The following is a 23,465-nucleotide window of genomic DNA, read 5'->3' as shown; positions in this document are numbered from 1 at the left end:
TCTCCCCAACCCCAGCTTCCATTTTCAGCTGTTCCTGGGCAGGAAGCTTTTTACAGCTGAGGCTAAGTGTCACCAGATGGAGCTATTACATATTTTCCTCATCGCTGAACAAAGTGCTCATTGTTCGAAAAAAAGTTTTGTAATTTTTTTTTTTTAATTTATTTTGGATGTTTGCTGCAGGCTATTCTGTGCAAGGAGTTTGTGAGCTCACAGAAACTCTTTTTTTTTTTAAATAGATTGTGGCCAGGCCTGGAGGCCACAGAGCTCCCTCCACACAGCCCCCGAGCGCAGCCGCCTTCTGGCTGTGCCCCTCCAGGGCTTCAGGGGACAAAGGCCTGGCGACGTGGACATCTTGTGCCATTGCCACCCTGCCAGCACAGCATGGCGAGAGGATGAGGGGTCAGCTCGTGGCAGCTGCGTGAGGAGTGGGGTGACAGCAATCCCTCGAAACACACCCTACAGCGAGAGATACTTATGCTCCGCTGTCAACTTTCATCACGGCCCGGCCATGATCACGGGACGTCGCCCCGTCGGGCTCTGACGTCACGAGGGCACCGCTCCGATGATGACATCGCGCGTTGCCTGGCAACTGCCACGTCCCGCTGCGACATGGCGCCCGCACGCCTCTGCCCGCCCGCCGTGCGCGCGCATTCCCAACGTCGCAGGAAAAAGCCCGCCCCTCCGCGAACGGGCCGCAGCCATTGGTCGGTCTCCTGGCCAATCAGCGCGACAGACCCGTTCCCGCGGCCACGCGCGCCTGCTTTCAAACAATCGGACGGGCGGGTTTGCGGCGCAGCTGAGCGCGGCGGGGGCGGGGCGCGGAATCCCGCCCTCTCGCCTCTTCCTGCTCCGCGTTCCGGCGCTGCTCCGGCTGCTGGTTGGCGCGCGCGGCTGTCGGTCAAGGCGGCGGGCGCAGGTTCGGTTGTCATGCGGAAAAGCGGCGGGGCTGCTGTTGCTGCGTCGGAGGGGAAGCGGGCGGCGGTTTCTCCCCGCGCCTCAGGTGAGTAGCGGCGCCTGGGCTCGCGCTTTGTCCCCTTTTCTGCTTCTCGAAGGCCGGGGTGAAGGGCAGGGAGGCTTTTCCCCGCGGTGCGTGAGTGCTGGGCGCCGGCACCGCGCTGAGGGAACCAGGCCCGCGGCACGGCGCGGAGCCTCGAGTCCCGAGTTGGCTGGGGAGTAACGCTCCGGTTTCTGGGCCTCATCGCAAAGCGCTTTCACCTGGAGGCAGCCCGATCCTTCACGGAGCTGTTGTCCGGGTGCGGGAGCAGCAGTGTTCTGCTGCTGTTTAGTACAGAGCATAGTCAATGGCTTAGAAGAAATGGAGCAAGGTTAGCTTAGGTGAATTATAGTAATTTCATGATGAAAATGCTCGGATAGTTTGCTTTAAATAGTCAATTCTTAGAAATAAGAGGTATTGCTTGTACTGGAAAACATAGAAGTGTGAATGATACAAATAACATGTAACATTACTTTCAAGAGGATGTTTGTGTGCACTTGGCTCTTTAATTTTTGAGTTTTTTGGAATATATTTCTTTCCTCTACTTTTACTCACATGTGATGTTTCCCTGTCTTGTGATAGGTTTTCCTGGGTACTCGAGAACATTGCTCGAACACAATGTCCCTTGACTTTGATAGTGGAGCTCTACAAACTCAACATGAAGATGAGGACTATGACCAAGAGGACTATGCAAGAGAACAAGAGGTTAAAAAAAAAAAGCTGATCTGAAGGCTTATGTGACTAGTATCCCACCATTTTTTGTCCTTTAAATTTTTTTCTTTAGTTTAGATTTTACTCTTATAAAGAGAATGTAGAACTTAGAGTGCAGACTGTGTTTTGCAAGAGTGACATAAAAACTGAAGAGATCAGAAGATGATGCATTTAATGAACCCTGTGATGCCATATGTAGAGGCCTGAAGGCTATTATCTCTTGCCCAGGTAGAAGGTAGAATGCTAAAAGCTGCTGTCAACTACTTTTTGCATTGTTCATAGCTTTTTCACATATTGTAATTACTTAGCAGCATCTGAAATCTGAAAATCTAGTTAGCTTAGAAAAAAATGAAGAACCACTTCCTCATTCTGTGTTCGCCGCATCTGTGTAGTAGCCTTTCATTTACCTCTTGTTAGGAGAAGAACTGCACCAGGAAATTTGCTAGAAAGATCACCAGGTTAATACATAGTCTCTGAGACATTGTGGGGTATAGGTCTGAATTCCTGTGTTGTGAACAAGTGACATCTTTTCAGTGAAGGAAGAAAAACAGAATTTTGTGCAAGCAGCTTATTTCATCTGTGTCTGCCAGACTTGAGTTGTATGCTTGTTTGTTTTGTTTCAGTTGCAACAGCTATTGACAGACCTTCCCCATGATATGCTGGAGGACAGTGGAGACCAGCTCTCCAACTATTCGGACTCTAGCATTCATGAGACTGAGGAGCAGTAAGGCTTTTTGTACTGTATATTTTCTTATTATTACTTAAGTCGTGCATTTGAAAATAGTACCAAATCTCAACTGATCATAGAATCCTTAGAGTTGGAAAGGGCCTTTAAAGGTCAACTAGTCCAACTCCCCTGCAGTGAACAGGGGCACCACAGCTAGATCAGGTTGCCCAGGGCTTGATCCAGCCTCGCCTTGAAAGTCTCCTGGGACGGGGCATCAACCACATCTCTGGGCAACCTGTTCCAGTGCCTCACCACTCTCTGTAAAAGACTTTTTCCTTATATCCAGCCTAAACTCTTTGAGCTTGAAGCTGTTTCCCCTTGTTCTGTCACCACAGACCCTGCTAAAAGACATGCATGGAAAGCAATCTAAGTAAAAGGAGTGCTGTACTGCAGTATGGTTGCAGCTCCTTGAGAAACAAAGTAGATACCACTTGGTTTAATGAAGTGGGCTTTTGTTGTTGTTGTGTTGGTGTATCGTCTTTTTTTTTTTTTTTAAGTACCATAACTAAGCTTTTTGTCTTTTTCTAGATCACATGAAGCTCGGAAGCCTGATGGAAGGTGGAATGATCATCTACTGATAACTGATGCTCAAAATGTAAGCTTTTGTAAACTGTGCTATTCCTCTGAAGTAGTTCTACCTTGAGAGTTGGTAAGAAAAATCTGAGTTTTCAGAGAGCAAATTCTAAGTCTCTTATTCGTTTATAGGGTTATGAGCAAGGACAAAATCTGTATCCTGAGCAATTCTTGTGTGACCAGCAAAATGATCACGTTGAAAAACATGCCAAGAATTGGAATGGCCTGCATAACAGTGAACAGATGAAACATTTATATGATGTGAAAGATTACTCTGACCAGAACAGTCAAGAGGATCCAGATGATGTCTATCTTGATAGAGAGGGATTTAATGCTCCAGGTTGCTACCAACAGAGCAATTTATATCATCTTCCCGAGAACTTTAGGCCATACACCAATGGCCACAAACCAGAATTTAACGGTCAACAGAATCAAATAATAAACTTTCCAGATGCTCCAAAGGAACATCTTAAGGTATTTCAGAAGCTGATGTATTTTTCTGATTTTGTGAAAATTTTCATAGACTTTAGCTGCTGATAGTAGTATTTCCAGATGCCTTTAGTCCATTATTACCAGTTGAAACAATGATATAAGGCTTCTGTAGTCAATTTTGCGTATAAAAACAGGTAAGTGTTAAATATCTACGCTTTCGTATTTCCATGTTACAATTTTTTTCCTCGTGTTGGCTAGCCAGAAGTCCATGAGGGGGAGTGAATGTGATGCACTTAAGTGTGTGCTTACTCTGTTGAAATTGAAGGCAGGAGCCTTCATTATGGTTTCTATCACAGTTGAATTATATGCTGGGTAGGATCTTGAAAATGAGAAGAGGAGCTACTAAAGCTCTTCTTGATGTGAGCATGTAAAACAAAAAGGAAAAATATTTTAATTGAGGAATCTACAATTGTAGCTCTCATTTCTTTATTCTTATATATTGTCACAGCAGCAGTTTGTTACGTCTGAAGTTGTTGGTGCCCAGTCAGCAGAATCTTACAAAGTGATGTATAAACCATACCAAAATGACATTCATAAAAAAATTCCAGTAACCCAGGAAGGAACAAGAAAAAATGAAATGTTTGAAGATTTGCAGAACGAATTCTCAGGCAATGATGAAAGTAAGTAATTTCTATATAGACTCAAAATAGAATTGAAGCTTGTGTTGAAAGTCCACAGGAAATCAACAGCAGATTATGTATATCAGATGCTGATCATACACATGATGTTTTGTTTTGCTCTGAACTTGTATTGGGATAGCCATTCTTTGTTGCGTTGGTTTTTTTGTTTGTTTGTTTTCTTCTCCACTCTGTGTAGAAGGTAGCTGCTCTTTGGTCAGGGTATTTGAGTTTCAGAAAACTTAAAAAATGTAGTTTTGGTGAGACTGAACAATGGCAACTAAAACATTTCATCCCTTCTGATGGCTTGATCTCAAGTCCTGCTGGTGCTCTGTCTTCTTGATAACACTGGAAAATAATGAGGTGCTGTACCTTATGAGTCACGCTTTGATCAATGCCAGATTGGGATTTTTCTCTTGAATACACTTCAAATACTAGACCTACTTTGCTCACTGGCCATCTTGAAAAATTTATGGTTGCCACTATGTGTGAATTCACGGTTTGTGAATATTTATCTGGACATGGAGAATTGTAGGCACTAACAATGGAGTACAAACTTAACAGAGCAATTTGAGCAATCAAATGTGGGTAGGAAATAATGCATTCCTCTGAACTAACAGTGAATTTGACTCTTTATGGAAAGGCTGTACTGTGTCAAGAATTGCTTGTGATCACAACTTGATGAATTAACTGTATGAACTTGTCAGTACACTCTATTTGAACTTTTGGCAGATTCTTCAGAGAGTATGCAGATTCTTCAGCTTAAAGCTCTAAATAAAGCAAGAGAGAGACGAGTGGAAGAACTTAATGAAAAGCTAGAAAAAAGTGCACAGCAGATTAGGTATTTGAGTCATCAGCTTTCAATGGTCACAGGTAAAATATTGTACTGATATCTGATTTTAGATTTTATCCATATCTAGCAACTTGTTTATTCTGATTCTATGACTTAGGTAGTGTCTCTCCAAGCACTGAAAACTGTCATAAGCTTGCTTTGGGATTTTGTGGACCTACCTCTCTTCTCCGTCACTCCTATGAAGCAAATTCCTTTGATGGGTGCCTGATTGCCTAACTGTCCTAACTTTTACTGCAGTGATTCTCAGGACCACTGTTGTATTCCAGAATTCCCATATGTTTGGCATCAGAAATATACAGAAAAGTGAGAAGCTTACCTAAATAGTGTGCTAAAAGCGCAACAACAAAAAAACCAGGGTAAACGTGCATCTGTTGTGGGGAGGGAGCTAGTGTCACAGAGCTTCATAACAGTCTTTACAGAATTATTTCTCATAATACTCCTCTGCTCTATGGTAGAATTAGTAGACCCATTTTACAGATGCTGAACAAGGGCACAGATCTCTCCCAAGTGACAGGTGTGTGACTCATTAAATCACTAAGAACCAAAAAGCCTGAGGAAATTCTGCAGTGTTCCTGCTAAATTTCATCTGCCCTACATAACATAGAAATTGGTTTCAGTTGGTTTATACCAGGCAGAGAATGTATGATAGAATAGAGAACTGAATCCACATTCTCAAATTCCAGTTAGTTTAACAACCCAATTTCATAGAGTCATAGAATGGTTTGGGTTGGAAGGGACCTCCAACTTCATCTAGTTGGGCCAAGTTGCTGACACTAGGTCAGGTTGCTAAGGACTCCATCCAACCTGTCTTCAAACACCTCCAGGGAGAGGGTATCCACAGCCTCTCTGTGCAGCCTGTGCCAGCACCTCATCACCCTCTCTGTGGAAAAACTTCCCCTTGACATCTAATCTAAATGTCCGCTCCTTTAGTTTAAAACCATCCCCCTTTATACTGTCACTATCTACCCATGTAAAAAGTTAATTTCCATCCTGTTTATAATCTCCCTTTAAATACTGGAAGGCTGCAATGAGGTCTCCCCGGAGCCCTTTTCTTCTCCAGACTGAACAAGCCCAGTTTCCTCGGCCTATCTTTGCAGGACAGGTGCTCCAGCCCTTTGGTCATTGTTGTGACCCTCCTCTGGACCCTCTCCAAAAGCTCCACTCCTTATAGAGAGAGGCTTCCCAAATGATTAAGGCTATAGTGTAGGTTGTTTTGGACTCAGTTTTCATATAGAAGTACACAGAGAAGGATCATGAGCATACAGAATTAAGAATGCAATTTTTAGGATGTGAAAGGAGCAAAGCAGAGAGAATTTCAGCTGTCAACTACTTTGATGCCTTGACTGTTCCTCCGAAGGAATTGTTTCTCCCTTTACGAGTTCTAAGGGATGATGCTAGTTCCTAGTGCTAACGGAATAGGACTAGCTTCTGTGAGAGCTCTGAGTGGACAATACCACTGTCCATCCAGCTACCAGAGGAAGAAAGTGGTTGCTGGACAGAGCCCAACTGAACCTTCATGTGTTCTGCTTGTTGCCTACAGTATGAGATGGAGGGCTCACAGATAGTAGTTCTGTAGAGCAGGGATGTTGAACAGCCATGTTCTAGGAAGTTGTTGGGTGTTTGGCCATGTTTCTCACACAATTACTGTTCTTCTCTCTGAAGATGAAAAGGATGGTTTGGCTGTTAGTCTTCGTGAATCTCAAAAACTCTATCAGAATGGAAAAGAACGGGAAGTGTATCTTGAAGGTCAAATAAAGGCACTTGAAACTCAAATTCAGACTCTTACTACCAATGAGGAGCAGGTACTGTACGTATTATTAAACTGTTTATTGTGAAAGATCTTTACAGAATGTTTGTAGTGCATTCACATTAAATGTAAGTGCTAGTCTCCTGGCAAGCAGTGCATGATGATTGTAGGTGAATCGATGGGGTGTATTGGTGGAAAAATAGTTTGCACTGAAATCCAGACAGTATCAAGAATTTTAGCAACTCTTGCACAAACAAAATGAATTGACACACATAATATTGGAGCAAAGGTAAAATATTTGTGAGTTACTCTAGTACTATTCCTACAGATACTGAAGCAATCCAGAGTGGCAGAGGTAGCCATGGAAAGCATGCAGAAGCAGCTGTTAGAACTTCAGCGATCAGACACTCTTCAGCGAGCCAGAGAACAGCATGATGCTATTATTACAGCACTCAAGCAGAAGCATGAGAAGCAAGTATTATCATTAGAGCAGAAACTCGATACCACAAAATCTGCGCTGCAAGAGCAGGTGAGAAATTATTATAGGGTACTGAGTACTCTACTAAACTGCTCTTGACTTATAATCCTAAGATCTCCAAATGGAAGGCGTTAAGTAAAGGGGAAGAAAATACAGTGTAAGTCTCAGTGTTGTGAAGCCTGTATGATATGTGTTTATAAACATCACTAAACAGTTTGAAGTTACAACAGCCCATATAGCAGATGCAAAATAATCTTTCTTCCTAGAAAGAGCTTTGCCAAAATCTAGGAGAGCGCGTTAAGGAACTTGAGAAAATGCTGGAAGAGACCAAATGTGAAAAAACTGAAATAATTAATCGATTGACAAGAAGTCTAGAAGAAAGCCAAAAGCAGTGTGCAAACTTACTGCAAACAGGTAAGTCTTTTGCTCATACCATATCTTTCCTTACAGAAACAACTAAAGCATGACATTGCAAATCTGTGTTCCTATTGAAATGGAATCAACATCAAGCTAAATGTATAGTGGACTGCTTCCTATGGAATACCTTAGTCAGGCTTAAATGAAGTTTACTTAAATTTAGAGTGAAGTAAAAAAATCAACCAACTAAAATGAGTAATGTTTTCTGTGTATTGTGTGCTGCATATAAGTAAGCTAACTTTTGGACGAAATAACAGTCTTTTGAGCAAGCCACTTACTTTCATGTAAGCTTTTATGTGTTTGTTGGAGTCTATCAATATGCTATGCTACCACAAATGCTTTCTTTGTTTAAAAATATTTTAAGGAAGATATTTGTGTTACCTCATGTGAATTGCTCAATGATCTGGATCAGCACAGTGCTTCAAGTAGTTGATCTGTCACCGTGTACCTGGCAATTTCAGCCTTTACGTGCTTAGTACCTTGTACTGTCCAGCACGTTTAAATTGTATCCACTATTAAATCAGTGGAAACTTGGGTAGATCCTTATTTTGTGTTGTTAAAATATATTTATCCATTTTTCTTACATGCCTTTTCAAGTTTAATTCATCTACTCATAAATTCAGTAGTTAAAAAAAGCTGATGAAGAAAAATACAGCAGTTGCAGAATTAAAGCTTTTAATTCTTGGGAAGTTTCAGTACGAACAACCATTCGTTGGCTTTCACTAATTAAGTGTGAAGCAGAGCTTTACTGTTGTGCAATAAAAAATTCAGTATGAATTGCCATTCCAAATACAAATGTTTAAGAACTCTTTTTTTTTTTTTTTGTGGCTGGAGGCTGCTTTTTGACTATTTATATCAGGAGGAATAGCGTATAGAATTTTCTGCTCATTATGTATATGTCTTGTGCCTCCCTGTAGATATTGAAGTATTTCAATAGTTATGTTGTCCTTTCCTAGAATCCAAACATCTTAACTTCCTGAAATGCCTTTCTTACCAGATCCTGGATTTAAGTGCATGTTCTGTTTGAGAACTAGGGTACTCTGGAGGAAAAGCCTCTCCAGAGAGAGCGTGGTAGTGAGGATGGAGGAGGAGAAAATACTTATTAGATCTGTATAATGTAGAACCTATATAAATGATATTCAAGAGTGTAACTGCCTGCTGGAGAATCACCATGACTTTTTCCTCCATGCTTTATTCATCAAATTCTTACACCAATAATAAAGTGACAAACACTTAAGTATCCCTTATCTATGGAGGAAGCAGAAGTGTCCTGTTTTCCAAGATGGTCCTGCAAACTTTGCAGCCTTATGTGTGCTTTTTGTTTTTGTTTAATTCTGATGAGCTATATGGAAAGCAAACCTTTGGCACATCTTGCTTCTCGTGGTATTTGTTTTAAAGCTACTATAAAAATTCTGAAAAAATAAAGTCAGTGTAGTTCCCAAAGTTGAAAACAAATTGTCACTTACATTAGAGAACAGTAGTAACCCAAGTTTACCTGTTTGGTGCAGTGAGTATCCTTGCCGTTGTTCTTTGTATTTTTTTTTTTTTTAGATTGCCTGGTCTTTCTTGCATATTTATACTTTGCTGTTTTTCTGTCTCTTCTCCTTTTCTTCCCTGCAATAGGCTCGATACAGGAGGCAAATCAGTTACGCTTTCAGCTGCAACAAGCTCAGGCTGCACACATGATAAGCAATGACCTGAACAAGGCTTTGCAGGTTAATTCATTTTATTAAATATGTAACATTTAATTAGGTTTTTATTTTAGAGGGGTGAGCATTATATATATCAGGCTGATATATATAAAAGCACAAGTCTGGTATTGTGCGTCTGACCTGCTTATGGAAAAGGAGGAATGTAAACTCAGTGTGTGGGGAATGTCATAATGTACTTGGCCTATAGGGATGATTGTGGGTTTTATATTCTGACATTTTTGTCGTGCCATCAAGAAGGAATACTAAGGAGTCCTCCTAAATACGACTGGAAGTCTGTGTTTCCAGTTTGGTAAGTGGTTGTGTCTTTAAATCTGTCATCTTAAAGCAAGGAATCCTAGTAGGTACTAGAGTAATAAGCTATACACGCTTTTTGTATGGTAAAAGAACGACAACAGGGCCTCACATGGAAAGAAGTAATACTTAATTTCATGTATGAACTGTAAGATCAATAGAATGTATTGAATAACAGAAAATATTCTCTAATTAATTTGTACTTGTTATATGTTATGCTTTGCTATCAAAATGATTGGTTTTAAAAGGACAAAAAAAGCCAAAAGTAGATGACTCAAGAAAATACAACTAGTATTTAGAAAGAATAGCTCCATGTGTTTGTTTTCTTTGGAAGAGTTACAGTCTTGATACGTTTACTTGGAGTTTCTCTGCTCTGTATCATTTTTTGTCTCCTTCTTTAAGGAAGAATTAACGGAACTGAAGGAAGAAATAACTTTGTATGAGTCTGCTGCCAAGCTTGGAGTATTTTTGAATGATGCAGATGGAGAACTGCATACGAACCTCAGTGATTCCTGTGCAGAATTGGGAATTAAAAAAGTCACCATGAGTAACTCAAGATTCTGCAGGTACTGAGCAATTCTTATGGAAAGAAAAATCTAAAATCCTTCATATCTTACACAAGTAACGTGCAAGTTCAGTTTTTACTTTCTATTTTTTTTTTTGTAAAAGATACTGCTTGTATTCCTAGGTAATTGGGGAAATGGAATTTGAACTAATACCATACGTTGGATGCCTCATCACTGCTTAGTACGTGCTCAGGTTTCATAAGGACTATGTTATTGTTCCTTGAGTGCAATTCCTTTCTTTTTGGTGTTTCTGGAGTGATGTTTGTTTTTTTTTTTTTTATCAATAGCCATGAGAGTTCAGTAGGAAGCATTTAATGTGTGCAAAAAAGTAAGGAGGTTTTCCACTTATGATGCCTAAGAAGCAATCAGTTGTTGCGTGGCATGGGAGACTAATGTTGTGTTCTTCAAGACTTGAACTCTACTTCATTAATCTTCTTGTAAAATCTGGAATATGATTAGGGAATATAGCAATATACTTCGGTAACTGATCTGCACATGGAGTGCAACTGAATTTCTCAACAACAGGCAGCCTGTTTCCACTTGTGGAAAAATTTGATTTACCTGCTTGCATGGATTATACTCATTGATAACTATTTTACCAATTGTATGGATTATGTGCGTGGATTTGCTCAAAGATTCCACACAGCTACTTCGTGCCCAAGCTGTCTTTAAAGCATCTTGAAGTACTTCTTGTCATATGAGAATGGATCTTTTGGGGGAAACAGCAGAATGAACAAGTTTTCTGTACGTTAATTACAGCTTAATGAAAAAGCATGTGGCTTTTGTATTCATATTCTCTCATTCTTTTTACTCTTGCCTATTAGAATTGAACTTCTGTATTTATGGTAGTATCAATTGCTCTTCTTGCTAAGGCTTTTGGATAAGTGTGTTTTGTCTCTTAAATACTGAACTGGTTATGTTTTCCCTAATAGTACAATACAGAACAGAGGCATGGATAAAGAACTCTCTAAAGATGAAATTACTGTAGAATTAAAAGCTGAATTGGAACGCTTATTGAGCAGTAATAAAATGAAGAGAAACCAGATTACTCAATTACAAAATGATCTTAAAGATTGCCAGAAGAAGTTAGAGGAATTCAAGCAGTTGTTGAAAGCAGAAAAAGCATCAAAAGAATCCAAGGTTTGTTCTTTCACATATTTTTCAAGTCCTTGTAAATTGTACTGTGGTTTAGTAAACCAAACCAACATTTAAATTTCTTACGAAAACAGGACAAAAAATATAATGAAAGCTGTGTAGCAATTCATAGCAATTAGAATTTGTCTTTGATTTTAAGGGAAATTTTGTTTTGGTGATACTTTGTTTTGTATCTGTGGTGAGAAAGAAAGAAACTGAATAGCATAACTTAGGCAGAATATGGCTTTTTAAGTGAGTTCTGATATCGTTGCCTGATAGTGCATAATAGCTACTGTACTTTTCTAATTAAACCTAAATTTTACTGAGGACAGTAGGTTTTCTTTATCCCCAAAGACTTGTAATTTCTCTGAGAGCTGCTGGTGTAATTGATGGGACATAAAACAGATTGTCTTCTCTTGGCATTCTCTCTGTAACTTGATCAGTCCTATCCTGGGCTGCATAAAGAGAAGCACGGCCAGCAGGCTGATGAAGGTGGTTCTTCCCCCTCTGCTCTGCCATTGTAATACCCCACCTGTGATGTTCCATCCAGCTCTGAGGCCTGGAGCACAAGAGAGATCGTGGACCTGTTAGAGCAGACCGCAAAATGTTCAGAGAGCTGGAGCCTTTCTTTGAAGAAAGGCTGAGAGAGCTGGGGTTGTTAAGTCTCTGAGGAGACCTTATTGCAGCCAGGGGACAAGGGATAATGTTTTGAGTTGAGAAAATAATAGGTTTAAGTTATATATTAGGAAAAAAATCTCCGCTTTTTGGTGGTAGCAAAGCACTGGAACAAATTCTCAGAAGTTGGGGATGCCTCATCCCTTGAAGTATTCAAAGTCAGGTTGGATGGGGCTGATCTTGTGGGGAGTGCTCTGCCCATGGCAGAGGGTTGGACTGCATGATCTGTAAAGGACCCTTCCAGCTCAGACTATTCTGTAATCCATGAAATATCTCTTCATTGTCGTGTGTCTCTTGACCACATGATTAACTTGAAATTGTAGTATGATTGGAGTTGTAACATACACTCTTGTAATCTGTGTGTTCTGACCTGGATGTGAGACAGGAATATAGTTTGCTTCAGGGGTGTAGTCTCCCAGTTGGGTAATAGCAGTCATTCAGCTAAGAAACACAGTGTTGAGTATATGCTTTAAAAAAGTTTCATAATGCTATTCCTGAAGAATAACATCAATACTGTTACTGCACTGCAGTCATTTCCCTCTTGCTTGATTTTGCTTTCTGTGTAAAGTACAACTGTACATCTTTTTAAAGAATCTGTTTTTAGAATGTGTGTACCTTGAAGGTTATCATCTTGATTTTATTTTTTAGCCGGTGACAAATCAAAATGATGCTTTGGTGGCCAGTCCATTAGTTTCTGATAACCTTAAGGAAGAAGTTTTGAGACTCAGAAAGGCAAATGAAACTTTGCTTAGGGAAGTTCAGGTGAGACAAAAATGCTTTGAATTCTTATTTAAAAAAAAAAAAAAAAGCAAATAAGGCATCTTCTATAATTTTGGTTTTGGTTTAAAACTCACCTGTTACTTGACTCCTTTTTGTGCAGAACCATGCTTTAACTATTGAAGAGCTGAAAGCAAATGAGGAAAAGCTGAAAAGCTCAAACCAGGATCTTTGCTCTCAGATGAGAAAGATGGTTCAAGAGTTTGATGAGGATAAACAAGAAGCCATTGACAGGTTAAGTTTGTTAACACTGCTTAGTTTCTTTTGTGAACTTTGATCCTGCATGTGTTCATGAAGAGGATCTGTGTTGGAAAAGTAGCTTCTTTCTTTAAAAGCTGAACCCCACTTAGAAGAGGAGGAAGCATAGGTAGTGTTTTCCTTTCTTGAAATCATAGGTGTGAAAGAACATATCAGCAACACCATGAGGATACAAAAGCCCAGTTTGAGAGAGACATAATGCAGAGGTATGCAGCAGAAAAACAGCAGCTTGTTCAAAGTTACGAAGAGATGGTCCTGCAGCTGAAGTAAGCATTTTCAGGTTTTTTCCATTGTTACAAAACATTGTGCTTCATGTCTGGCCCTTAGTGCTTTTTAAAATGCTCTTTCAAAGCACTTAGTCTCCTGTTAGTTTAAAGTTTTGCTAATGTGTGATTTGTACTGTGAAGGGCTTCCATAGAGGAGCTGAACAGGGAGATGACTGCAGTGAAGGAATGTTACATCGCAGTCTGTGGTGAGAAGGATGCCTTGGAGACTACTTTAAGACAGAAGTTTGCACAAGAGCAGCAGGTGAAAGAAGATAAGGTATTAATGCACCTACTTATGCTCATACCATGTGAGAATGTTTTTAAGATACAATACACAAGAGTGAATTTAACTTTGTAATTGTTAGGGGCAGAGACTTGGGAGAGTCTGTGGTTTAAAATACGGTAGTGGTAACTCTTCCTGCAGCTACTTCTTTTCATGTAGTTGTCCTTCCCTAAAATGCTGGCTCCTGAAGACCAATCATTCACTGTTGAAGTCTTTAACTGTTTTATTTTATTATTATTATTATTATTATTATTATTTTAATTACTGATGTTTTTTGTCCTAGCTCAAGAAACAGCTTTTAGAAGAAAAAGAAGAGTCACTTAAAATTCTGAGGAGTGAGCTTGAGGAGAGATATAATAATTCTATTACTGAAGCAAAAAGGCAATGGCAGAAAGAAAAAGAAGTGCAGGTTGAAAAGGAAGTTGCGTTTGCCAAAGTGCACTGGGAAAAGGAAGAAAAAGAGGTGTGTGAAGCTTATACTGGGGATTTCAAGTTTTTTGCAGATTTAACTGGGTGAATTTATTTATTTTTTGGAGGAGGATTATACGTGTATATGGTAGAGTTATGCATTGCTCTTTTGGCATTTGAAGTGGTTGATGAGGATCTGCTGTTTCAGAAGCCTCTGTCAGTATGTTTTACAGCAGCTTGTGATCTTTGGAAAATTAGACTTTATAAAGTAACACTGCAGAATGTAATCAGAGCTGTAACATCCTGGAATTTTCTACCCTAATTTGAGGCTGAATAGTTTGGCTTTCTATTCTGTTGGATTCAGTAATCCTATGACAGTTCATTACACATCTTTCTCCATGGAGGCAAGCTGGGAGAAGGAAGAAAAATGAACAGCTCCTTCTGTACCAAATGCACTGTGGGAGGTGTAATTTGGAGGGTGCAGGGGAATTGGGGAGCATCGGGTCCAGCTAAGATACCCCTCTAAGGGTTTAGGTTTTGATGCTCTTCAGCAATGCTTTGTCTGTTAAATACTATTGAAATTTTATTTATGTTTGGATGCTGGGGAGAATGTCTTAAATCTATCTATATATTTTTTTTTCTTAGAAGAAAGAACAAGTCATTGCAAAGATAGAAAGAGAATGGCAAAGTAGGCTGGAAGAAATTAAAAAACCTGTCTTCGAATGTAAGGACTGCGGCAGCCAAACAGACAGAGTAACACATGTGAGTGATGCTTCAACTGAAGGGTTAGCAAGAATTGTTGAGGATCAGAAGCTGCAGATTCAGAAGGCTCTGAAAGAAAAAAGGGCCTCTGAAGAGGCCTTAAAAGAACTTGAAATAAAACTAGAAAGCAAATACCGTAAACGTCTTGCCAGCCAGGTAACAAATAGTTGTCCTGTTTGCCTGGAGTTTGTGTAACTCTCATGTGCTAATATGCTGAATGGGTCTAGTTATATGTGCTGTTGAGTCACCTTTAAAACTTTTGTTTTTTAGGAAATATACTTTCCTCTAATTTTCTTAGCTCAGTAGTTGATATTTGTTATATTAGAAATAACAATTAGAAACATGGCTTTTTTCCTAGCTCTAATTTTTCACTTACCACTTGACTACAGCTGGTTGAGATTTGGAGGAATTTTGAACATAACTGAGCAAAGCTGAGTTATTGTTTAATATCACTTTAATGGAAAGAATACAGTTTCATCCTCATCGTTTTGCTATCTTCTTTTGCATCTGGAAATCCATCAGATGCAGCTAGTCTGATTTGTTTTAATTTCTTTAAACATAGGCGGTCCCAGCTGAACTCTTGTTTTTTAACCTGTTTATAGGTTGAGGCAGCTTTAACCCAAGCACATGCCAGATCACTGCAGGAATTAACAGACCTCAAAGAGTACAAGGTAAATCTTGAGACAGAACAGGAAAAACAAGAAAGGGAACAGACAGAAACTGCAGCAAAGCAGGTAGCAGAAAATAGGTGTAGTTCTGAACAGGATTTCCAGATCCTATATGGAATTGGTGAATGTGTGTATGTGGGGAATCACTGTTTCTAGTATAGTCTTGCAGTGATTTTTTTTTTTTCATTAACAACGATGTTTTTATTAAAGGCTGTAGGAACTTTTCAGAGGTGATTTTCAATGAACCATATATATACACCACACATAGTATAAAGTAGTAAAGTACTATAAAGTAGTGTACATATACACTACTTTTGTGAACGAGTGGTCAGGCACTGGAATGGGCTGCCCAGAGAGGTGGTGGAGTCACCATCCCTGGAGGTGTTCAAGAAACGTTTAGGTATAGCATTGAGAGACATGGTTTAGTGGGGTTATTGGTGGTAGGTGGATGGTTGGACTAGGTGATCTTGTAGGTCTTTTCCAACCTAGCTAATTCTATGATTCTATTCTGGATATTTAATATGCATATGGTTATATAATGTGTTTAGGCCATATATATATATTTATAACTACTCTATTTTACTTGTTAACCAGTTGGCTTTGGCTTTCTCTTCTGATGAAGAGCAATGGAAGAATGAACATGAGAGTATGGAGAAGTCTGGATCAAGAATTAGAGAACTTGAGGAAAAGATCGTTTCTCTCAAGAAAGAATTGGAGCTAAAGGAAGAAGAAATCCCTGTGACTATCAAAGCAGCAGTAGCAAAAGCCCGTGCTCAGTGGAACAAAGAAAAGCAAGAAGAAATTGCACAAATACAAGAGCAAAATGAGAGAGACTACCGTTCATTCTTAGACGACCACAGAAACAAGATTAAAGAGGTACTTGCAACAACAAAGGAGGATCTTGCAAAGCAGGTGAGTGATCTCTCTGCTCAGAAGGAGGCAGAAATGAAGATGTTACTAGACCAAAAGCAGCGAGAGTGGGAGGCTCAGGAAACAAAGAGAATCCAGGATGAAATTAATCGGTACGAGGAGAAGACTCTGCTTGAGCTTGAGTGTGTGTTGAGGGAAGTCCATGAAGAGCTGGTCAAAAGCATACATAGCCAGCATTCCTGGGAGGAGAAGTATTCTGATGCTCCTGATAAATTAAATCTTCAGTGCAAGGACAAACTGAAGACATGCTTACAGAAGGCCTACAGAAGGACAGTTTACAACATTCTGGAAAAGCATGAGCGAGAGTGGAAAAAGGTAATATTTCAGTGAATTATAAATACTAGCTAGAAAAGAGATGTGAGAAAACAGACAAGTGATTCATACCAGTTTTCTCCTATTATATAATATCCACCTAATCCAGAGAATTAGGGAATCCATCGTTTGCAGTCGTTCACAATGAGTCCTTTAGGACTGTGAGAGTGGGCAAAATCCATGGTTAGCAATTGAAAGGATGTGGCAAGGTGCAACTGTGAGACTCTCCATGTTTGTAGAATTTGACAACCAGGTAAGGAGTGTTGGTTTTTAAAGCCCAGATTGATCTGTTAAGGAGATACGTTGACAGTCTTAAGTTGGGAGCCTCTTAAAATCTCATTGTGGCCATTTAGGTGTATAGTTCTGTAACTGAAGAGTATCTTTCTATATGTCGGAGCAGACAGGAAAATAAATGGAGGTATTCCTCTAAAGCTCAGTGGAACCCAGAACTGTACGGTAGTGATTGGATATCACATTTCTACTTGTTAACTCATCTTCAGGGATGCAGTCGCATGCTTTTGGCTGATCTTCTTAACTGCCTTCAGGGAAAATCGAATTAAGATAAACCAAATTGAAAAGTGTACAGCACTTATTTGATGCAGAATATTTAGAGCCCTGTCCGTACATTTTATCTTCCTGAATAAATATCAGCCGCTACGCCTTCTGTAGACTCTTAATTTTCTGTCCGGCCTCACTGCTGTTCCAAAGTCAAACTCTGGGTGTTACCAGGTAGTGCTATTGCAGGGAGTTACACTTAGTAACCATTCTCTATGCTGGAGTACCCATTCCCATCCCTATTTGAGCTGCTCTCTTCAGTTCTAGTGCAGGACTAATACTGCTGGGATGCGAGAATCAGAGCTAATACCCAAATCCATTGGGTTGCTTGTTTTTCTTCATACTGGCTTTAATAAGTAATATGTTGTGGAACACGTTGTTTGGCTCTTTGCTGGATTTTCAGACAGTGTTTTTTCAATTGCAGAAAAATGAAGATCTACTGAGTAATACCAATAAAAAAGCATGCTCTTGCGTGCAAGGAGGCGATGGAGAAACCGGGGATGTGTCAGGACCTCCCTTGTACAACACTGGACAGGAAGCAGCAACACAAAGAAGGCTGAGGAGTTGGCAGAAGAGTGGAACAGATGGAGGTATTGGGTTTGTTTTCATTCTGACAGTGCTGTATGTACCCAACTAGGCCTGACAGTAGCACTGAGCTTGTGAACATTTGGATGACAGAGGGAGATGTAGTTGTTCTGAGTGTAAGGTTGTAGATGGAGGAGCAGTTCCACCTTTGGTGCTTGAAAGTTTGTGTGCAAGCCAGCGCTGAGCCTGGTGAGCAGGGTGCGTCTGAATGGTGCCTTGGAGTGGGGAACTACTAAAGCAGAGCTTTGAAGACCAGATACTACTGCTTGCTACGGTTGTCAGGCAATACAAGGAATTGCGCCTTGTCATCCAGGACGCTGTTGTGTCAGGAATGTTTCTTCAGCTGGCACGGTAGCTTCTCCAGTTCTTTTGTGGAAGAGTTTAGTAGCTGAGGAAACGTGAATTCCTGAGGCGATGCTTCTCTTCCTCCTCCCTGCTCCCTCCTGCTCCCAGCCCATGAAATGTGCCTATGGTTGAGCGCTGTAGCTCTTTCCAGAGCTGTCCCGTGCGGTACGGCAAGAGCGGGGAGTGTGTAGGTGGGGAAGAACTTCATGGGAGGCACGGAAATGTCTCTGGGGCTTTCAGTGTAGTGTAAGTTCTTGTGCAACCAAAAAGCATAAAGGGAGAAAGCCCAAGAGAGTCTTTGGCTTTGTGCCTGTAACGCGGCTTGAATTCCTTCACCACCAAAATAACAAACCATCTATTAAATGCAAAACAATGCAGGCGGCGCAGCCCTTGTGCCTCTCGAGCTCCCTGTGCTGGCTGTAGAAAGCAGCCGTTGCTCTGCTGGAAGTAGCCCAGTCTTTGTGAATTTCTTCACTTAACTGGACCCAGCCGCGTGTGAGTCTTCCCAGCTGGGAGAGTTTCCTTCAGCTGACTCCAACAGGCCCTGTTTGGCTGTTGGCTTTTTAAAACTGAATAAATTAGTGGATAGATAAGTGGCAGTTCCACCTCCAAGTGTCGCGTAGCTGCCTGTTTTGAGACCTCTGCGTAGGACTGTTGTCGGGAGCGTGCTGAGTGTGTGAAGGCTCAGTGGCTTGACTGGAGCTGCTGCAGGTTCTGTAAGTGGCATCCAGGTTCTTATGATTACTTGAATGGGACTGATACATGGTATGTTTTCCTTAGCACAGGCTGGAAATAGCAAGGTTGGGTGTGATTCATTTGGGGCCCATAGGTGATATGTGACTTCTAGTATTTGCTGTTGCAGATCAGCAAGGTCCAAAAAGGAGCCTTTGGTCTCAGGTAGACTTGTGCTGTAAACGCTGCAGCCAGGAGCTCGAAAAGAAAGCAACTGTGTGCCAGGACTTGAAAAGAGAACTGGAGACAGCCCGCAAGCATCTTCATCTCTCTGTGAGGGAGCAGAGAGCAATGTCAGAGCAAGTCCAAGGTAAGGATTGTGAGTCACCTAAGGAAAGCTGTGAATGTCTTGGCCTGGCTGGACGTGTGAATCTCCTTTCTTGCTTGATACAGTTTTCAGTGGATGTAATGGTGAGTATGCGCATACTTTAACAAAATGAAATGGAAACCATTGCTCTCTTGCTTGTAATTGGGTCTTTGCTTTGGGCCTTGCATGTTGACGTTTTGCTGAGGCTAAGTCCTGTGGATTCATTTACTTTAACTTCTCCAAAATGTGCTGTGTTCAATTCCTGCATGCTTGTTGCTCTTACAGCTGAATGTTTACTGTTGATGCTTGCTGACTTGAAGATCTTCAACATTAAGGCAGCAGTTTGTGATGTCTTATGTTGAGCTCTGCTTGAATGTAGGGAAGTACAGTGTTTTACGGTTCATTACTGGCTTTTCTAGAAAATGAGAAGCTTGTGGAATCTCTAATTGCGGAAAACACTGAGATGAAGGCTAAACTGAAAGATGTGGGCTCATCACCAAGGTATTTCAAAAAGCAGTGTAAGAAAGGGGGTGTTTGTAAGGTCTAAGCTGCTCTTATGCTGTGTGACTTGTATGCTTTCCAGGTTGCTGTCCAAGGGAAGTGTCTCAAAAGCCTGTACATCCTGTGGCTCTGTGAAAGGGCTGGAAGAAATGCGTGCTCAGTACATTAAAGCCGTGAGCAAGATAAAGAGTAAGTACAAGAAGTTCAGCTAGAAGGTTTGGAGGGCAGAATCATTTACTCAGTACTTCTGCCTCCTTCAATCAACTTGGCACGGGAGCCTGACAGCCAAGGCACCTAAGAACTCCCAGTTGCTTACGGGACGGAATGTCGCTGTAGTCTTGGACAAACTTCACTGTGAGGGATGAAGCCTTCTTTTGCTGTCCCTGCTTTTTTGCGCTAATTCCTGTGTTTTTTTAATGGTACAAGCCCTGGATGTACCAACCAGTGTTCATCCCAAACCTTGTGTTTTCTGTGAGCTAAATGCTGCTGGAGGTGCAGAGTAAGCCAATTAGCTTGCTGTGTCCAGTGTTACGTACGGGCTGGCTCTGGGTCTTTCAGCAGCGTAGAGCCTGCAGACAACAGTGGGTATGTGGATTTGGGCGGAATGTTGGCTGGTAAATCTGGGCCTTTGCTGTCTTGCTGCAGGTCTTCTCAGCAGTCTTTTTGGTGGTGTTTCCTCTCTCCCCTCTGTGGTAGAGCTGTCCCTAATGAGGTATGTTTTTGTAGGTGATATGCTCTGTTATATCCGTGAAAGTAAGGAGAGAGCTGCTGCAATGATTAAAGCAGAGGTTCTAAGAGAGCGCCAGGAGACGGCACGGAAAATGCGGAAGTACTATTTGACGTGTCTTCAACAACTTCTTACTGATAATGGGAAACAAGAAGGGTAAGCTCAAGTGTGACTGGATATCTTTGGTTTTGAAAGAGTTATGTGAACTTCAGTATAGCATTGTTTGTCCAATAGCATTGTTTAGCGTATGTTGGAGCAGGCTTTTGTTTGCCCTGATCTGATGAGACGAGTGTGGAGTCACAGCTGAGCTTGCAGACAGAGAATTGCTGAGCTGTCTGACACCTTGTCTTCTCAGTATTCTTTGACATTTGCTATCATTGCTTTTACATAAAATGCAGAGTCTAGAGATCTTTAGTTTTTTTCATGTTCTATGGTTCTTGACAGAGCTGAAAAGAAAATAATGAATGCTGCCAGCAAGCTTGTTACAATGGCTAAAGGACTTGAAACGCCTCTTCGACACACATTGCAGTACAAAACTACGCGCTCAGGTGTGTTGGTTTATGTGTCTGTTTGCTCCTTCACCGTGTAGATGGAATATATGTAGTAACCAAAACTCAGCTGTTCAGGGAAGTACTAGGTTTTTATGAGCTTGTGAATGGATATGTAAACGTAGGCTGCTTATTTTGAGAATGCTGATTGACCAGTATTTCAAAAAGGCCACTACTCCCTCCCTCTTTTTTTTTTTTTTCTTCCACTCTTAATTTTTCTTTCATTTGATCTGTTTCTTTCTCTCCTGTTCTAGCTCTACTCTTGAATTCTGACCTGCCAACTGGAGTAGAATACTCAAAAAGAAATTGCCTGTCTCAAACTAGGCCAAACCATATGGAAAGCAAATCCTGTGGCAAAAATACTACTGAAGAAGCTAATGGTAAAGTTGTTCGGAAATACATACCACGTGACTTGAGACAACAATTTGATGCAGGACAGACTGAAACGCAACATATCCTTCATGAAACAGGTACTTCAAATATGCAGTATAGGAATATCTGTAAACATGTAGTTAATACTAGAAGAGATGGTCTGTCAGAGATTCTTCCAAATGTAGATGGAAGAAAAGAAAAATACAGCCCCATCGTAAATGTAGACAAAGAACTCTTGTGTGCAACTAGTAATTTAGCACATCAGAATGTCCCTGCATTTGCTTGTCAAGGACAGTTAGAAAATAGAGATGCAGCCAGACTTAAAAATGGCCTTGCCATCTCAGAGTCAACTCCTCACATGCTTAAGAGTAAAAATGAAAGAACAACCTTGGAAGAAGATGAATGTATCCTCTCACGTGGGACCTGGCAAACTACATATGAAAGAATTCAGGACTTTGATTTTCACAGAACTCCTGAGAGGGATGAGGGAAGCTGCAGTGAATGGTGTTCTGTGAGTGGAAGTTTGCAACTAGATGGTTGTGATAAGCCTGCAGTGTATCCTGAAGAAAAACCCAGTTCTAATGAACAGAGGCAGAGTGTATACTGTGAAGAATCATTTTCTGCTGGAGATGAAAATTTTGGTACTTCTTGGAGAGAACTTACTAACGGCAATGTCAGGAATCTCAATGTAAAAAACAGCACTATAGTTTACAACAGAGACCAACTGAGGTCAAACTCAGATCATATTTCACCTCTTGGGTCTGACAAACCAAGTTCTGCTATGACACGGGCTAATACACTGCCAGTCTGAAATACAGGACAATGCTGCAACAATACTTGAAAAGAATGACGTGGGATCCCCAGTTTCATGAGCAAGACACTGATTCTGATAGCCCAGTTCTTTCTTTTTTTTTTTAACTTGAAGCTGTATCAGTGATTTCTCAATTGAAGGGGAAAAATACGTGTTAAAATATAAGTGTGAAGAAGGGAAATGATCCAGTTTAACTGGGTCCATTTCATGACCAGTGGTACAGTTTGAGACTGTTGCATGAAGAAATTCCTTGCAACTGCTTAAAATATTAATGTAAACTTTTGTTTACCTTTGTAACAACACTTTCATAGCTGTTAATAGTGTATTGTGTACTTTTATTAAAAAGAATCTATTTTTATATTAAATTAAGTGTGCAGTGTTTGTATAAAACCTACTGTCACTTGTGGTAGCCTTTTGAAATGGGTATGAATGTTCCTTCAGAGCTGAATGAGACGTGTTGTTTGAAATGAGTTTTTCAATTACCTTCTCCATTTTGAAGCACTCCTTCTGGACCTCTGCGTGTGTCTTCATAGTAAATATAAATACCTTAAATTATTGTAAATCAAATTTCAAGTATTATATTTCGGGTGCAGCAAAAACAGGTTGTACTGGGCAGAAGAAGATACAGATTGAAGTAACCATATATTGGGGGTGTTCCTTAAATAGCTACAAATTTAAACTGAAAGTGTTGTAATTCTCCTGGTGGTTTCAAAGCTTACCTGCTTGAGCCTGTTTGAATTTAAGAGAACCATGAAATGTGTGCTATAGATCTTTTGCGTCTGTCTAGCATTGTTTTTCTTGGGGTAGGATTTGATTTCTAGGGATACTGTAATGAAAAGCAAGCATTTTACTGCTTGCTTTATTGGCTCCGTTTGTGTTGCTTGTTACAATCAATTGTATGGTTTTTGGTCAGCATTAACATCAACAGTAATACAGAACAAAGTGGGGAAAAATATATCTGTTTGGCCTGTTGTTATTCTGTGATACTAGAAGCTGTAAAAAAAAAAAAAAGGGCAGGATATTCTCCTCAGAGGAGGTGTGTACGCATTTCATGTGTAACAATGTTTAGCTGTTATAAGAATGCTCTTATTTGATCTTTCACAGTCAAAGAGCACTGTCTAATCTCAGAATCTTCTCAATTTTTAAAAGGAAAAGAGTGCAGGATCCAGGAGGAATCTTAGAGAGAAAAACACACTTAGCTTCCCTTACAAAAATGTCCTGCTTGTTGATATTTCAGGCCAGCTGGCCTGAAATGGCAGAATGCGTTATGGCTCTTGGTCAGCAAGACTGTTTTGTGAGTGGAGACTTGGTCAGGTGGTCGGATGAGAGCT

General features: G+C 40.5%; 1 protein-coding gene across 5 annotated transcripts; it reads left to right on the top strand.

The window, feature by feature from the left end:
* On the top strand, nt 809-22,499 carry CEP152 (centrosomal protein 152). 5 transcript variants are annotated; one of them, XM_021407261.1, is made up of 28 exons: nt 809-1,000; nt 1,577-1,699; nt 2,329-2,429; nt 2,961-3,027; nt 3,138-3,479; nt 3,946-4,117; nt 4,847-4,987; nt 6,630-6,769; nt 7,043-7,243; nt 7,459-7,606; nt 9,233-9,324; nt 10,015-10,178; nt 11,111-11,318; nt 12,636-12,749; nt 12,868-12,998; nt 13,160-13,288; nt 13,430-13,565; nt 13,855-14,034; nt 14,628-14,897; nt 15,344-15,412; nt 16,004-16,654; nt 17,631-17,796; nt 18,999-19,178; nt 19,595-19,676; nt 19,759-19,865; nt 20,403-20,559; nt 20,848-20,951; nt 21,206-22,499. In XM_021407261.1, the coding sequence occupies exons 2-28, from the start codon at nt 1,613-1,615 to the stop codon at nt 22,132-22,134; spliced, it is 5,268 nt and encodes a 1,755-aa protein (XP_021262936.1). In that variant the 5' UTR covers nt 809-1,000; nt 1,577-1,612; the 3' UTR covers nt 22,135-22,499. The 5 variants fall into 5 exon arrangements, with proteins under 5 accessions (XP_021262936.1, XP_021262935.1, XP_021262937.1 ...); XM_021407260.1 differs by having other exon boundaries at nt 810-1,000; nt 3,949-4,117; nt 14,625-14,897; XM_021407262.1 differs by having other exon boundaries at nt 810-1,000; nt 14,625-14,741.

The sequence above is a fragment of the Numida meleagris genome, chromosome 9, assembly GCF_002078875.1.
Source record: "Numida meleagris isolate 19003 breed g44 Domestic line chromosome 9, NumMel1.0, whole genome shotgun sequence".
Taxonomy (NCBI): Eukaryota; Metazoa; Chordata; class Aves; order Galliformes; family Numididae; genus Numida; species Numida meleagris.
This window is presented reverse-complemented; position numbering and strand designations above follow the sequence as displayed.

Coding starts and splice junctions, on each gene's coding strand:
- CEP152 (XM_021407259.1), top strand. CDS start 1,613: ATGTCCCTTGACTTTGATAGTGGAGCTCTACAAACTCAACATGAAGAT. Junction 13,289..13,429: donor GAGATGGTCCTGCAGCTGAA/GTAAGCATTTTC, acceptor TGTACTGTGAAG/GGCTTCCATAGAGGAGCTGA. Junction 20,560..20,847: donor GATAATGGGAAACAAGAAGG/GTAAGCTCAAGT, acceptor GGTTCTTGACAG/AGCTGAAAAGAAAATAATGA.